Source organism: Streptopelia decaocto (assembly GCF_964273445.1).
Source record: "Streptopelia decaocto genome assembly, chromosome: 3".
NCBI lineage: Eukaryota > Metazoa > Chordata > Aves > Columbiformes > Columbidae > Streptopelia > Streptopelia decaocto.
The window spans coordinates 24,409,258-24,426,989 of NC_138656.1; the positions used below are offsets into that span (position 1 = coordinate 24,409,258).

Here is a 17,732-nt window from a genome sequence, read left to right on the forward strand (position 1 = left end):
CTGGGCTCACACGAGGCATCTTTAACCAGTTTTTTTAAAAAACCAATTGCTTTCTCAATAGTTTTCTACCTGCATGGAGCTTATAGCTTTTGTAGGGTCTTGATCTCTTATTTCTAGAACTCATCATGCAAGGTCACAATTCTGACAATGCCCCTTAGGTATTACAACCTTTTCTAATAGCCTAAGCATTGTTACAGCTGGAAGCAGTTTACTGAGAAAAGAATATCTGATATTAAGCAGATATTACCCAGCCTCACAAACCAGTAACAATGCTGAACTGCTGCCAGTACTTAGCCTTTTTTTTTCCTTTTTTTTTTTTTCTGGGACATACCTGCTGGAGTCCTTTCTACAAAGTTCAGGATATTATTGCTTTGTCTTCTGAAAGATATTGTTTAACTGAAGATATAAATATTGATTTGGCAGATTGTCAGATAAGGTCATTGTGAAGGAGAGGCAGGAGGAAATCCAACAGGCTTCTAAGAAACCTTCCCACATGCATGTTTTATCCATGCACAAACTGTATCACTTTCTGTAAGGGTTAATACTTGTTAGTTATGGATATATAATGCCTCTTCCCAGCTATAGAAACAACAACAAAATAAGTATTTTCCCTCAATAATGATTTTGACTGATCATAGCCATGATGGCTTCACACCTCCCACTTACCTGAGGAACTTTCTGGCACTTTCTTTCAAGTAAGACTGAGTGTCTGCTAAAGAATGAACTCTAAGGCAACAATAATTTGCTCTAATTGTTCCTTCCCAGCTGTGGGAATGTTTGAATTGCAATGCTAAGTGAGGTTATAGCCCACAGCTTTCATACAGATACTGTAAGAGGAATACAACCCTATGGTCCCGGTTGTAAAATCATGAGTCCAACTGAAAGTTCAGCCCACTGCTGAACTGGATGCTAGCGTTGCTTTGTAACAAAAGGTTCGTGTTTCCTGTGCTCTGCAGCACCTGCAACGTCCTCCCGTGAAGATCCTCATACAAATAGCTCAGAGGTAATTCCAGTTTTGTGGAGAAGGGAGATTAAAAACAAGAAGTTTCTTACAGTGACTCTGCTTTCTTTGAAGCAGGTTCCTCAGACTTGCCCGGCTCACAGCTGATGTGCTGGCGATCCACACTGAACACCTGAGCATAAGCGCCAGAACCCTACAGAGCATTCACAAAGGTCCTGCCGTGCTCCCACTGAAGACAGCTCTGGTTTTAGAAACAAAAGCTGGGCCGTAACTCAATGTAATGTCTCACTCTGTCCTCTCTAAGAAGTTATTCTACCCTCTCTCCCTAGATAATCGCTCTACAGCTGGGTGCTTTTTTAAAATAGTATTTGCATTGCCCTTAAGGAGATGACACTGGATTGCTCTGCTTCAGGTGTTAGCTGCACTTTTCCTCACAGACCTTTTCCAAAGCAAAGGAGGAGAAATCCCTGTGCTGGAGCAGCGAAACTCTATTACTGATGCTAATACTTTAATTCTATGCCCTGAGAAAATTTTTCTGTAAGCCAACGCTCTTGTGTATAATACATTTACATACCCCGCATACAAGCACTCTGCGTATATATGTGCATGCATGTTTATTAATGACACAGTGTCTCATACACTTATAAAATTTTCTGACATCATATGACAGCTTTTAAGGAAAAAAATGAATCATTTTTAGACCATCAGCTGTATCAGCAGCTGTCAAAAATCATAATCTTCGTTCTGATCAAGTTACACTTTATACACTTTATTAATAACATGTAATGGTAAGGAATGATGCTACCCACATATACACATACATACAATATTGCAATCTGAGAATATTCATAAGGAATTTTTAGTTTTCTCTTGAAACAAAGAATATGACACTAACAAAACCAAAATATTAAAGCAAAAATCTTGGTTATCTTCATGAGAAGAACAAAGACATCAGCAGTAAGTAACACAGGTCTTAACATGGAAATACATTTCTCTTAGGAATATTTTTTGCTTAATTCATTCTAGTTCATGCATTAACATCCCTTCTTCCTCTTCACAGACTTCAGACCAAATGGTGGTGGTAGGGAAATCCCATAGGATACAATAACTTAGCCAGTGGTCTATGAATCATTAGTAGCCTATAACACTCCAGGTGGTACATACACGTACTGAAAGGCAGCAACTGAAAAGGTCACACGTTCCCACTCACATAGGAAGACTCATGAGTTCACAGAATGGAAAATGAAAGCAGTAAGTGCTTATACCTTAACCCAGTGTCACTTGGTTGTAGATGCATGAGACAGTACAAAGACTTCTCAAAAAGCATTTTTTCATTAGGCAACTTGGGCTGGCTGCTCTAATCACACACTCCAGTGATTGTCTCTGAAACAACAGACTGCATTGGACAAAAGGAATGATTGAAAGGATGAAGTTAGGAAAGCCATGTTAACCTGAAATGATTCAGATGTATTCTCCCCACTTCATCCCTTGTTATTTCTCCCTCATAAAACATGAGCATTCAGCAACAGAAAGAGATGTTATTAAAGACAGGCACCCATCTACAAAATAAATGCTCTGAAGGACTTCTCTACAAAGCTGAAGAAGAAAGCTCCCAATTACAGAAATTCCAGACTATTCCTTACAGGCCTGATATTTTCACACCCAGCCAACAGAAACGATGGTTTTAAGGCCATGTTAAGAACCCTAAGTAGAAATGGGTTAATGTTCTCTGTGTCTCTCCCACTTAAGTTAGCAAAATTTTAACATGGTCTGGAAGAAACAAACAAAGATAGAGCTATTTTAAAGGTTAATCTCCGAATCTTGTAGCTGAAAATTAGCAACTACAGACCCTGGAGGGGTCTCTGGGAATGTGCGGGCAGCCCCCTTGCTGACACTCACCACGAGTGCTCTTTCATCCTCTAGTTCCCTCAAAGCGCTCAAAATTAAAGCGTATTGAAAAGCAAAAGCTGATGCATGGGACTGGGATACCTCTCCTCACTTGGTTTCCCACTCCCTGCTCTCATAGTTGACATATAATTCCATTCATTGAACAATTTGCTCTTTAAGCAGTTATGATTTTTTTAGCCCCCACCTCTACTCTTACTGGAGGGCTGAGCCACAATCTCAAGGCTGAGAGTCAGAGACCCTGTTCCAGGTTCCAGATGGATGTTTGATTGGGTAGATGTTTGTTTAAAAACAAAAATTAAAAGCAAAAAACCCAAAGCCCAAACTACCCCAAATTTATTTCTGCCATGAGCTACAACCTCAGTTTCTTGACAGATTATAATATTATTACATAAAATACTGGTTTGTTCTTCATTTGCTTTATATTTTGCTGCTGAGCCTTTTATTTGAATACTTAATCGTTGCCTGGAAATAGCTCACAGGTTTCCAACTTTCAGGCTCTTTTTAGAGGGGGAATATTAAATCCAGGATGTAATTAAGCCTTTATTATTAGGAATATTTTCTTTTCAGGGACCCAGCAGGGTTTCCAGGATGTCAAAATCTTGTTTGGACCTTTTCAGAGGGTAGCCAAGTAATTTGGCAGAAGATAAAAAACACAAGGAGCCAGAAGGCCTTGAATATTTTTTCAATAATCAGCTGAACATAACTAAAGAAACTGGAAACCAGTAGTGAGAAAATGAATTTAAAAAAATATTTAAAATAAAAGAAGAAAAAAGCTGCATCTTTGAATTTGAACAGTATGTACTGGACATCTCAGAAAGCATCCTGGATACTGCCAAAGACTTCCTTTGGACATCTGAACACACTTCCTCAAAACCGTAAATACATTGTCTTGTTAAGATTTTGCAACAGCAGAAGTACAAAGCAACCAAGGACCACGCACACAAATAGTTACTGAATCTGTACCTTGTGGAAGAACTTACATATTTTGGCATACATTATTATCAGTTTTCCACAGGGAAAAGCCACCCGCAGATATGAAAAGGAAGGAACTTTCACTTTGCTCACTCAGGCTGAAAACGTGTACAGATGGGGCAGCTTATATCACAACAAGTCATTGAATGTAAAGAACTAACACAATGAAAGCATCTCTGCTTCCACCCCTATGCTCTTGCCCGCTGTTTGAATATCTATGAGTTATTTTGCCTGTATTCACCTATGTCACCAGAGGACTCTTCCCATAGGGCTCTCCTCTCCAGGAGCAGCAAGGGGGCTCATTTTCTCTGTAGTACTGGACCTGGCAAAAAGACACGGAGCTGTTTTTGAAAGGTGAGTGTTCCAAGCATACCTAGCTTATTCTGATATGTATATTGCCATTCTTCCCATGTCCGAAGCATTTATCATACAAAATGTTAAATCGAGATCATTGTGTTCAGAGGCTAAGTTTAGTAAGCTAAGTTCACAGGGTCCTTTTTACATAAGAGGATTCTCTAAACCTACAGCGAAACAAGAAAAAGAAAAGCATTTATCAATACTTATACTGAAAGTCTATCTTGGAATTAAAAAGTTCCCCATACCCAACTGTAAGAATCCATGGAAAAACAAGTAGGATCCAGCCTTCTGGATGGCACTACATCTGTGGGAACTCAAAGCAGACAGCATCATTGATGGCACTGAACCTGCAGGCTCAACTTAAAGGCTGCTAAAGCTTAAATGTCTGCAGAAAATCTGCTAACTCAGGTCTGACTTGTGCAATAATAGTAGGGCCTCAGTATATTGTAGTGCTGTCAGTTCTGTAGGTGTGGAGATAGAGTACAAGGTAAAGGAGAAACACTGCAGTGAGAAATCCACATCCCAAATTCAGACAAATGTAATAATACAAGGTCAATGTTAGTGAAGTCTGCTCCTTTTGTAGCTAAGATGCATGATATAAACAGTGAATATGTCATCAGACAAAGTGAAGCATCACTATTTTCAGTCATCCTTACAGCTTTTAACAAACTGTGAAAGACATGATTTAAGTTATATGAGTGCAAAAATTTCACGAGGCAAATGACACAATTCATAACGCAGAGAAATAAATGCAAAAACGACAGAACACATTTTCTGATACTCTACAGATACTCAGAGGATGTTTAACATACAAAACGGAATGTCTTCAGCAGCAATGATTATACTCAAGATGAGCCAAGGATCTTCTTTACAAAGTGAAGGCACCAGCTCTTTGTAAACTCTCACTTTAACTGAGAAAGCGCTTAAAATATTCCATGGAGGCAACCTGTGTGGCAGCGTTTCATTGCCTGTAAATACTTCACGGTAGAGATACCAAAGGTCTTTCACCTCTTTTTGACTGTATTTAATAAGAAATGATTTTTCTTCGATTTGTCTAGTAGGAAACTCTTTACACCTCCCCAGAAATGTTACAATGAATCTGTAAGACAGTGTTTTCTCTTATCTGCCTTCTGATATCTATTGAGAAGTTTCAAGGCAAGAGAAATGTCAGATGCCAGTATGAAACACACACATTTGTAGTCATCTCTTGTTTTCAGTATTGTGCTATCGACAGTTTCCCAGAAGGAACCGTTGGCTTACATTAAAAACACAAATACATTTTAAAAAATAAGGAACTTGTGAACATCTTCCAGCTGTGCAGCTATCTATTCTCTGACTTTTCAAATGCAGTAGCAAAGACTGAACAAGAAATTAACTACCTCTCGATTCTTCAGGAAAAAGAAGATTAGACACTCCTGATCATGATGACTGTACTTCAAGATTCCAGATTTTTTCAAGTGTGCATCCTGAATGTACATGTCATAGCACGGAGAGTATTCACACAGTTCTTTATAAATGAAACTGCAAAACTTGAAAAGTGTTAAAATAAATATTCCATACAAAGGTAAATTCTTTACATCTTGGGCAAAATGAACTGAGCATCTTCATAGTTTCCACCTCACAACTATCACCAAGCACATTTTGCTACTCATACACACAAATCCAGTGATTACACTAATTAATATCGTCCAGTATGCAACCAAACTTGTGCGTTTCTAAGTCACCTTATTTCAGCTTTATAAATCCGACTGAATTTTTAATGTAGTACTTTCAGGTTCTACAGGACTGTCAACTGGTACCTGGAGAGGGGGAAAAAAGCAGGAATTAAGCTGTTACTCTGAAGTTATTCCCAACCACAGTATTCCTGGGTAATTACTAGGCTAGACTCCAATAGTATATGTGGTTAATAAGCCAAATGAGGCATTTATAGAAAGCCCTATTTTTCCTTCTCTCTGTAATGGAAAAGAAACAAAACCAAACACAAGAAACCCACATCAAAAAATACACATACAGAACTGAGTTTTTTGGTACAACTCTAAAGTATGTATCTACTGCATATAGATATTTATCACAAGGAGATTAACTTTCCTTTTTTTTTCCTCCAGAAAATTTCCAACAGAATCTTGATGATCAAGGTTTGGTATCAAAGTGCTATTGTACCATATAAACGCAGGCAGCTCTCAATTATTTATGGTAATATCAGACTGAGGACCCCAGCCTTTTGCTAATACAAATGACATTGTGCGACAATCTAGGCTAATTAACAGACAAATCACGGACCACTGCCTACAGTCAGCACTTACATCCCCAATACAGCCCCAGCCTGGCTGGTAAACTCACACAGTATAGAAACTGCAGCATGACTACTGTTCCTCAGACACTGACTTCACTTAAAGGGACTGCGGGTATTTTAAATAAAATATCTAGTCTATAGCAGAGTCTCCTAACCCAATGCACAACAAGGCTTCACAATCTACAATGCTACCTGCAGATATGAAGAAGCAAAATTCAAGCAATAAAATCAGAGATTAATACTAGCCACTTAAAATTCAGAAAGATCTGAGAGCAGAAGGTCTTTTACATTCTTTCACGGGAGCTAAGGGGAAAAAGATATCTGATGGAAGCATCCCCTGTGGCTCTGTTGTTCCAAAACAGCATGGAAACACTCATAAGTTCTTGTCAATTACTCTTGCTGTTAGTATTATTATGCCAATAGAAGCCAAGCATTCAAGTACAGTAATAACATCACAGTAAAAGAGTCATCACTTACAGCTTTAACATCCAAGTTCATAACCCCCGAATTCACATTGTGTCTTCTCAAATCTGATTTTATTAAGGCTGAAACAAAAAATACAGAGAAAGCTTGTTCACAACTTTGCAATGACATGCATTTCAAGGGAAATGTTTGTACAGAGGAAGCACATAGGAGCAGCTTTCAGCACATATTCAAAATACCTGTATTCACTCTTTTGGGATTTAAACTTACAATTTGAACTTGCTGCTCACAATGTACATGTAGAAAATGACAATAAAAGCTTTTAAACCATGATTACTTAAATCAAAACTTGATGGTTTGGGCACTTTAAGTACATCTGTAAGTACCAGGATGTGTAAGTCACTGACTGGTACAGTTTAGGAATACAGCAGCAGTATTGGGAAAACTGAAAAGTGTCTCCATTTATGTTTTTGTTTACTATCCTACTCTGCGTACAGACATCTGCCTCGAATTTAAGACATGACTCAAGAAATAGGTGGCAGATGGCTGTTCATATGTTAGCAACATCTTCCTTAAAACAAAGGGCATGCACACAGCAAGTATTGAAAGTGAAAAACAAAGAAAAGAAACCCAAACCCTGCACTTAACTTATAACTTCTGTCCTCAGCCCAGACAGGAAGCCACATATTTAAATCCTAGATGTCCGAGACACCTAAAAACTACCCAGAAATTCACTGTCTCAAAAAACCCTCCACATTTTTACATTAAAGAGAAATCATTACTTACATTTCTGATTAATTACCTGTTAAGATAATGCCCACAAAAATCCAAGCACAAAGAAAGAGGTTTCCTGCACGAGGACTGTAGTCTGTTGTGAGTTTTCCTTGAACAAGTGTAAAGATGATTCCAAATATCTATAAACGAACAAATAACTTCATCAAGATGACAAAGAAAAGTCTCATCACTTTGCCTTGCAAAGTTTCAGGTCACATCTTACAAAAAACAAAGTAAAAAAATAAAGACTACTGCAACAGAGACTTAGCAGCCGAGTCTAAGAAAGCCTCCTTAGATTTGAACTGAGCAGCCTTCCTGAACATTACTTCACTCAAAGAAATAAAATGATATAACCTGTGCTGATGCATTGAGGAGACCTGAGGAAGTGCCTTCAGACTCTGGGTATGTAATTTCCACAGCAAATTCAAACCCAAGTGGGAGATAGCCAGTCATGAAGAACCTGTTGAAGAGAAAAGTAAGAGGATGACAGGTATGGCCTTCATCTATTACTAGAGCTAAGAAAATCAAACATAAACACATGGTATTATGAATTAGTTAGTATTCTGAACTGTCTATTTCCAAGAGGTAACATGATTCGGTACTTGGTTTGCTTGCCTCATTCACCCAACCTCAACCAACAACTGTAGCCATACATCTCTCTCTTTAGGACAAAGATGTTTTAACATATTTGTCTCGTTTCCCAAAACCACCTGCATTCTACTCTGTACATAGGAAACCACCTTCTCTGACCAACCACTCCGTAATAGAAGCCAATAACTTTCAAATGAAAGACATTAATGAACTGCATCATTTGATCACCCCAAACATCCATGCTGGAGGACAAAAAGACACCATCAGTGGCAGTGAGGTTGGACACTGGAAGGGACACTAGAACCTGCTGTGGAAGGAGCTGAGGGGACTCATGGGTGACAGGAAGAGCAGGAGCTAAATGCAGCTGAGGCTGGGTGACTGTTTTTTTTAGACTAAAACTCTCAGGACATTCCTGGCTCTACCTTGACTGCTGTGTCTGGATACAGCATTATTCCCTCAGCACCTTTTGGGGCTTTTAGATTATGTATCTGTGAGAAGTACTTGTGCTCTTCTGAGCGAACAAAGCACCCAGCACATCAGCTGGACCATCAAAATATAAATTAATCAAAACACACAGAAGCCAGTCTTCCGAGATTTGCTCAGTTAAACTCTAATCATTTATCCACTGGTCAACAGCTGCAGACAGCTTTTTGAATTGGAACAAAAAATTGACAACATACAGACTTCTGTTAGGTCCATAAAAATGTTAAATGAAATCCACTGGAAAGTGAGTTACTTTAGATTTATTCTGCTGTAACAGAAGGTGAAACCCTAGTAAACCATCTCTGTACTGTGATCTATAGGCATAGCTTGAGAGCATGGATGGCAACAGAATATACAGTAGAATCATTTGGTTAAAACAGTTAAATATTGTTGCTGAACAGAAACGCAGTAAGTCTTCTAGTCCTCTTTAATTGCTCACCCAAGTACTCCTCCAGTCACGAACACTACTATAAGGTATCCGAGGTCCAGGGTGAAAGTAAATACCAGCAACCCAATGAAAGAGAGAATGTAAACAATCAAAGTAGTTTGCCTGCAATGCAACCGAAAAAAAAAAATTAACATTGTTAACATAAAGTCATAGCATATTGCTGATACATGGAAAAGTAACATAAACATTACTTACTCTCTAACAACTGATATTCTACAGCTATGAAATTTGTTTCTTGTAATTCTGACTCCAACATATCATCCAGTGAGAACATATCCCTTCCTGAACTCTTTATTGCCTTAGTTATATGGCTGCTTCACTCGAGGCTGAGAGACCTACTCAAGAGTCTCAAAGAATGGACGAACACAGCAGATACTATTACCGTAAGACTGTTTTAGCTCTCCGCTATGTTGTGCCTCTTGGCCATTCTGCAGTGCTGCCCATTACACAATACATCAATACATGAGCAGCCAAATCAAACATAACTAGTGATAAAACTCAGCCAAAGAGGCAAGTCAAACAAATCTAGAGACGATATTCTATTATTTTAAATTTGAATTATGAGATGTCATCCAAAACATTAAAGCATGTATAACTTATATATAAGCCAAAGCACATGCAGAAACAAAGCCAATCTAGAGCATCAACATCGGTTAGGTTCCTACAGCTCTTGCACATAGTGTACAAGGAGTCACCGAGGGAGAACTTCTCCACTGCAAGCAGTGCTCCAGGGCACTACCCACCCCTGGGGGCACCACACCACCAGTGATGGACCCAGGAGCTCCTACCCCAGAACACAGTTCTGCTCCATGGGCATCCACTGAATGTTATGTTTACAAATATGCCCAGGAGTAGTAAAAACAAAAATTTCCATCCACTGCCCATTTTGCAAAACAATGGTTTTGAGCCTTCATGCTTTCCCAGAAGGAGCCCACAGGGCCACCTGGCCGCTGTTTACAGGACATGCAATGCTTTCCTTGGTAGCATTTAACTCCTGCAGAGACAGGAATTGATAGAAAACCCCTTTCATCTTTGCATTCTCCTCTCTCATTTCTTTTGTCCAAGAACCAACAGGAGTCTCAAGCTTTTGCTGTAGCCTCAGAAACTTGTCTCCAGCAAGGCCACTAAAAGATCAAGGATGAACTGCATTTTACCATCAGTTCACTTCAGACCTTATGTCAAGGTATTTTGTAATGCAAGTGCACCGCTCTCCTACCCCTAACCCCAGACATGCCTACCCACACTTACTTGTATGTTTTAGTGTAATCCAGCCACAAACCACAAATAATCGAACCCACCATTCCTGCCACCACCAGTGTCAAGCCAATTCTCCCAGCGTTCACTTCTTCTCCCTTTCAACAAATATTTATATGGTGCTCATTAATAACTTGCTTCCACTCAGAGTCAAGTTCAGACCTCTTGGCAGTCATAAGCACAAACAAACATTCCTATGACTCCCATTATGTGTATGGTGCAAGAAACTGTAGGGGGGTATAAAGGAAACCAAACATCTGAGCCCACATAACACCTACATTATTATAAACATCACCTCTGCAAATGTACAGAAAAAACAATTACAAAGGAGATCCAAAAAACTTACCTCATAATGAGTTACTATCATCTGATTTAACAACGTGGAGACAGAATAAAACACCCCAGTCATAATACCTGCAGTACCAAAAGAAAAACTTCAGTTATTCCACGTGTAGCCACACAGATCTGTTACTCTAAAGAGTTAATCTTCTGACACAAATTAGAGGCAAAATCTTTTATCTGCCAGGTAAAATCTGTTCACCAGACCTACAAATGTTATTTTAAATTCTGCAGGATTTTCCAGCACTGGCTGCTGAATAAGTTTGACATTCCCTCCCCCATAAAAAACCACCACAACTAGAACTCCGTGTGCTTGGTGCACACATTCAGCTGTTCCGCCAGGGTACAGCCTGACAGCTCCACTTACCGTAACTGATCAGCAAGAGTACAAACGGAATGTTTTTGAACAAGTTTATGATCGACTGCTTGTAGGAGTAATCCTCGGGAGGCATAGTTTGCAGGACTGCTTGAGAGTGGCTAGGAGGGTATTTGGGCTTTTCTTCAAACACTGAGGAAAAAGAAGAAGGAACAGTTTTGATTTGTCTTTACCAGATTAATGCTTTTTATTTTTGAGGTGTTTCAGCTTGATGAATTTCACAAGTTTAATTTGTGGTTTAAAACACTTCCATAAAAAATATTCCAGATTTTCCTCATGTAAGAATTAAGTCACAGTCATAATGGATGCACTGATTATTTGGTCATGTTTGATTGCTACCAACATATGGTCAAACACAGACTTCACCTGCAATGTGTCTAGACCTTCATATTGGAATTGTAAGATTAACAGAGAGAATTCACAATATATCATGCTGTCCTTGTAGCAGAAAGCTTAAGTGAACTAAATATTCTGAGTGGTCACCCCATGTGAAGCACGACATTCAGCAAACTGGTTGTCGCTTAACCCTGGCACATCAGGTAAGTGAGCACAAGTGAACTGGAGAAAATGTAACCTCAACTGCTTTGAGCAAAGTGAGATGCTTGAAGTGAGATGTTGTAAACACTCCCTATGGTCGTAATTTAAATTACAAGAGCGGAACGCTTACCAACTCCTGTTAAGAAGAACAAAAGCGTGGACACTATTGCTGTTCCATAGAACATGATGCTGATGTTATGTGCCATTAGATCAATATCGTTAGGTGTATTTGGAACCAAAACAGGTGGCAACAAAAAGCCAATTGCAGTGCCAAGCTGTAAAGCAAGAAAAGAAAACCAAAAATCATTTCCCGGTGAACTAAATATTAACAGAACAGCCCTACCAGGTAGAATTCAGAATTTACATAATAATAAGTACTAATAAAACTACAAAGGAAGAGCATTCAGTTTAGTATAATGCTGCTGAGCCATTTGCTCTCAATTACATTTCATAATCAGGTCTTCCATAACTCAGGTTTTAACCTTTTCATTTCTAAATTAAACTACAATACTATATCTAGTATGCAGCACATCAAACAACTAAGCATTAAGGAAGATTTTTTTCAGAATCTTTCATAGGAAAATACTGTTCATGCACATAAATTATTCTCGATCATCCTGCAACTGAAGACCTAGAGATGACAGAAGACTCCAGCTACTCTTGTAGAAATGCTCTTTTCTTCTTCTCAATCAAAACACTTCACCTGACACAGCAGTAATACAGACTGCCATCATGGTTTATTGCAGAATTGACAGAGCAGAGAAAAGCAGAAGAAAAGCAAGAGAAAAGGAGCATCCTTTTTAAGAAACACAAAACCTACATCTGCAAGTATTGCTAAGGTAATAAAGAAAACAATCACAAAATAAAGTATTGGTGGGTTTGTAGCAACTGATTTTGAACTAAAGAAAGACAAAAGGACTGAAATTTTTGGTATATATAAAAAAGCATTTTAAAACATGAAGAAACAACAGCCTTGGACTACTCTCCACTTTACCTTTGCTGCTCCTCCAAAACTAAACTGCGTTTTGAAGTGTTAGAACTCTTTTTTTTTAAATAAAAAACAAACAAAATGCATCTATTTCAGGTAAAACAAAACAAATATTAAAAGAGCACCAAAGACTGTTAGAATAGCAAGTCCAACACTCAAATTAAACGTGTGTCAATGTGCTTGAAAAGTGCCCTTTGTGCATATGCCTGATGAGGGGTTTCTGTTTTGACTGTGGTGGGTTTTGTTGGGTTTGTTTGTTTGTGGGTTTTGATTTGGTTTGGGGTTTGGTGTTTTTTTTTTGGTTGTTTGTTGGTTTTGGAGGGTGTTTAGTTTGGTCTTTCACTTGTATTTTAGTTTTAGGTTGTGTGGGGTTTTGTTCTTTTTGTTGTTTGGTTTGGTTTTGTTTTTTCCCAACAGACCATCAGATTTACACAGCATCCAGTGCTCACATAAAGAATGTTTCTTTTTACTCTCACCCTTCAGTGTAAGAACCCTACAAACATGCACTGAGTACATAATTACTCTCACTATTTTTCTAAAGGTATGTTTTTTACACCCCTAATGTGAGCCAATACAGCACCCACAATATTCCAAGAAAGTTAAGTGACACCGTTTCACACCTTTTACATCTAGAGAGGTCGAGGGCAGAAGGACAGAGAGTTCAAATGAATATGGTGTGCCCAGTTTGAGATGTTCATCACTTCTGGAAATCTGTCACTCCTAACAACCCTTGACAGGTACATCCCGTGTTCCCAGGGATTTGCGTTTCAATTGCGAACAATGAGATCAGCATCTCAAGAGATAAGGGGTGCGATCTGATTTGTGATAATTACTCTGTTTCTCCTCTGCCTGCGGTCGCCAGTCCTGTTTGCTGTAGCTCTGGGGTTATGCAAAATATCTGATAAGAGATCGGATGACCTACAGCCCAATTTGTTATAGCAACCCGATTCTCTTACAGATTCTCTTACATTGTTCACCTCGCGCAATTGAACATGTACAGTGAGACTCTGCCATAATGTATCTGCAGAAGTCAACTGCACTGGGATATACAGACAATATTTCTAACCTCCAAGTGCCTAATTTGTCATTTCACTACTCTACTCTTTCAATCTAGCTTTTTAGAAGTTTTAAGGAAGCAAAAACTGAGAACAAAGAAATTCTATGGTTTGACACCATAAGAGTCTTCATGGGTCACAAGCAGGACTGGGACCCTAAGACCTATGTAGCACGCAGCTCTGAGACAGCAGGGTACAGTGTAGCTGCAGAAACACACTTCATCAGCGTGTTTCACAGGTATTTCCCTGGCAGAGGACTGTCAAGCATGTCAGCACACTAAGATCAGTCCTAGTTTCTGGAGGTGAACATGCTCCAGAGGTAATTAAGGTTTATTTTGTTCACACCTCTGCTCCCGTCTTGCTTGTCCCACTTTCTTGTGGTTCCTACCCTCACAATCCCCACACCACTGCTCCTTGCCCTTCCTCGCTGCAATGCCCATATCCCAGCATCTGAGCAAAGCATCCATTTCAGACTCCCGGATGGATCCTTCGCACTGTACTGCCAATCTGAGACTCCAGTAAACCCTTGCTACTGTGAGGACTGGTACAAGTCTGGAAGAGTGAAAATTTAGCTGCCAAAGAAACCTTAAACTTGATTCTGGGACACAGATGCAAAATGTCTGCACAAGTGCTAAAACAACCAACCAACAACCCCCAAAGTTTTCAGTCCAAAAGGGACAGTTGACTTGTCCACTGGAAGACCTCGATGCTAAAAAAATAGTTTTGGAAATACACTGGGAAAACTGTAAACAGCCACGTATGAGATAATGAGCAACCCTAACTGTAAATATGTAACGCTAATATTGCTGCTGTAATAATCCAAAGTGCACAAGCATAAAATCATTAGATTCATATGATGAAAAATAAACCCCTCTGTCACCTTAATCAAACTGTACCTAAGACCTCAGCCTGCACCAGTTATGCTGATTGGGATCTTAACGTTTTGTTGCCACAGAAGAGCAGGGACAGTGGCAGGGGCCAAGAACAAGGCTATGGGAGGAAAAAAAAACCATCTGTATCATATCTTCAACTGTGATTTCAGATATGCCCGTTCCAGCTCTCTGAAACCGGCCAGGACCAGGGACCTCGAGGAAATCCTTGACTCAGTTATCAGCTCCCCACAGTGCCGTGAACTATCACAGTGGCACAGAAAACTTCATGAGTCACCAGGGCATCGACTGCTGGTGCTGAGCAATATGAGGCCACAATTTAAAAAGCAAAAATTAATGTACGGTGGCATTGGGGGCCTCTATGATGAAGTTCACATATTTCACCCCTCTCCAGCTGGGGCTGGATTGAGTCAGATGAATTACGTCAAGCGCAAGAGACGGGATGCTGAACGCAAGAGGAAGAGAAAGCAGAGCAGGATTACTTCTGAAACGAGTCTCGACTGAGGTGCCGCAGGCAGCTGGCAGAAGTGTGGGGGCTGCTCCACGCTGCCACATGGCACCTGGGTCCTGCAAAGCCAGGCTGGCCGGGCAGAACGGGACACAACATCACCCGCTCCATCACTTTTCCCCTCTCCAATGCTGCCCTGTTTCTCCACTTCTTGAAGAATGCTGTTTCCCACTTCAATTACTGGTTTTTCAACCAATGCCACACCAAACCCTAAGGAAGCCCACTTCTCCAAAGCATCCCTCGCCCGTCCCTCCCCGTTCTGCCTCACCTGGTTGCCCAGCACGGCCACGGCGCAGGCGGTGGAGACCTCGGTGGGGCCGAACCAGACGGAGGCGATGCGTGAGGGCAGCCCCAGGATGAAGACCTGCGCCACGGCGCACACGGTCTGCGCGGCCAGGGTGAGCGGGTAGCGGCCGGGGGCCAGGCTGCCGCACTTGAGCCAGGCGCCCAGAGCGTTGAGCCCGGAGCCCAGCAGGGCGGTGAGGCGCAGGCCGCGGGCGTCCAGCAGCCAGGTGGCGGGCAGGATCAGCGGCACATAGGCCACCATGTACACCATGGAGAGCCAGTCTACCTGCGTGAAGGAGACGCCGTAGAAGCCGGCGAAGACGTTGCTGAGGATGCTGTACTGGATCCACTGGAAAGCGTTCACCAGCGAGTAGCAGCTGAAGACGGCCAGCACCGCCAGCCGCCGCCGCGACAGCCGCGTCTCCGGCCGCCCGGCCCCCGCCGCCAGCATGGCCTCGGCCTCGGCCTCCGCCGCCCGCGCCTCGCCGCCCGCCGGGGCCGCCCGCCCGCCCTCCTCCGCCTCCTTGCCGGGGAGGAAGCCGTTGCAGCGCGGCAGGGGGGGCACGGCGGCGGCCGCCGGCATCTCCCCGCTCTCCCCCTCCGCCTCCTCCTCGCCGCCGCCGTCCTCCACCATCTCGGCCGTCTCCCCGCCCAGCCTTCCCGGTGGTGGCGGCGGCGAGCGCAGCCCGGCTCTGCCCGCCAAGGTCACCCGCCTCCCGCTCCGGCTCCGCCGCCGCCCCGCCCCGGCGGCACAGCCCGGCCCAGCCCAGCCCAGCCCGGCGGGCGGAGCGGAGCGGAGCGGAGCGGAGCGGAGGTGGCCCCGGGGAAGCGACCGGCGATCGCGCTGGGTACGGCAGCGGCCGAGAGTGGATTCAAAAAGCTATCGCTGCAGCCCTGGTTGCAGAGAAGGTGTTGGGGTGTGTATGTGCGCATACGTGTGTGTGTGTATATATATATATATGTAAAAAAAAAAAAATATATATATATGCCTATACTTCTTACTGTCTTTTACATTGCCCCTGCAAGTGACTGAGAACCATACAGAGACAGCAATGATGTATGTGATGCCCGGAGTATCTCTGAGAAAGGAGCAGCTCAGTGTCTCTCCTGTAGTCACTTTTTTGGCTGGGGTGTCCTGCGCAGGCGAGCCCGAGCGGTCACAGACCTGCCCTTGGTGGCTTGTCCCCCGGGCACATCGCAGGCTGCTGTGCTGGCTGTGCCACGGGCACACAGGCCACGCCGTTCCCATCACATCCAGGGAAAAACACTGGCCTCCTGCTGTGATAACAGGTTTGTCTCTTCGCATTTGTAGTACAGAGACATGTACTGATGTGATGAGACACAGACGGGCAGTGGCAGAGGCCTGAATTGCGAAGGAGGGTGCCCAGGGTGGGTGCATCACTAGGGCATGTGCATCCATCCCAGCCCTTCATTGCCTCCAGCGCCGCAGGCAAAACATTCCTTCTTTCCACTCAACCTCTGAAATTTGTTTTGACACATACCCCAGAAAACTGTCCGTCGGGCTTATGTGCAGAGGCAGTTAGATATCACGTCAGTAAGCAATCTCCCCTCAAACCCTGTTCGGTACAAGTCTTCACAGGAGCAGTGTCTGGCAGCCCCTGTCACCGTTTGTAATTCTGCAGACACCATACCGTTATATGGATTGTTCTCGAAAGAGCATTAGGAAAATACAGAAATACTGAAGTTTGTTAACAATGCTAGAAGTAGTCTACTAACTTCTGTGAGAAATCGTTTGGCGTGGGTTCAGCAAATAATATGCTGCACATTGTTGATGGGTATGTCGGAGCCTGATCAAATCTGTGTCTGTGTGGTGGATGTGCTTAGCCACCAGTCTTAAGTTCCCTCACTAATTATGAGTTGGTATTTTACTCAAGATCGGGTGACCTATGTAAGCCACGGTTCCTGATCTTATTTATAGTGTGAATAGCAATATGAACACATGCTTCACAGTACGAATTTGGCTATGTTAGCTTTCCCTGAGCAACAGTAATGATGGTTGCAGGCACTGTGGATTTTTAGAGATGTGAATCCTATGTCAGATTTAAGCCCTTCTTGCCTCTTTCATTCATACCAGGAAAAAAGCCTGATTTGTTTTTACTTTTCCTGTGTAAGATCAGATGCTGGATAAATTCTCCTGAATTCCTCTGCCTGACTTCACAGTTCAAGTGCTACGTGCTGTAGCAACACAGCCTTTTAAAAAAATAGGACTTCAAGAGGAAGAAGTGTAGTGGGAACTGAAACAAACATTACCAAAGCAACAGAATAGCTG

At 42.0% G+C, this 17,732-nt stretch overlaps 1 protein-coding gene across 2 annotated transcripts; it reads right to left on the bottom strand.

The window, feature by feature from the left end:
* Positions 1 to 1,558: 1,558 nt before the first annotated feature.
* Positions 1,559 to 16,126, bottom strand: FLVCR1 (FLVCR choline and heme transporter 1). Of its 2 annotated transcripts, XM_082050122.1 has the most exons (11): positions 15,426 to 16,126; positions 11,847 to 11,991; positions 11,171 to 11,311; positions 10,811 to 10,878; positions 10,459 to 10,562; positions 9,202 to 9,312; positions 8,043 to 8,148; positions 7,717 to 7,828; positions 6,969 to 7,036; positions 5,923 to 5,997; positions 1,559 to 4,163 (listed from the first exon to the last, which is right to left on the bottom strand). In XM_082050122.1, the coding sequence occupies exons 1-10, from the start codon at positions 16,074 to 16,076 to the stop codon at positions 5,935 to 5,937; spliced, it is 1,569 nt and encodes a 522-aa protein (XP_081906248.1). In that variant the 5' UTR covers positions 16,077 to 16,126; the 3' UTR covers positions 1,559 to 4,163; positions 5,923 to 5,934. The 2 variants fall into 2 exon arrangements, with proteins under 2 accessions (XP_081906248.1, XP_081906247.1); XM_082050121.1 differs by having other exon boundaries at positions 1,559 to 5,997.
* Positions 16,127 to 17,732: the final 1,606 nt, after the last annotated feature.

Excerpts from the sequence above, each read along its gene's own strand:
- FLVCR1 (XM_082050122.1), bottom strand. The coding sequence starts at position 16,076 with ATGGTGGAGGACGGCGGCGGCGAGGAGGAGGCGGAGGGGGAGAGCGGG. Across the intron at positions 11,992-15,425 it reads TGGCCGTGCTGGGCAACCAG|CTTGGCACTGCAATTGGCTT; the intron begins GTGAGGCAGAAC and ends CTTGCTTTACAG. Across the intron at positions 11,312-11,846 it reads GTTCTTCTTAACAGGAGTTG|TGTTTGAAGAAAAGCCCAAA; the intron begins GTAAGCGTTCCG and ends CTTTTTCCTCAG.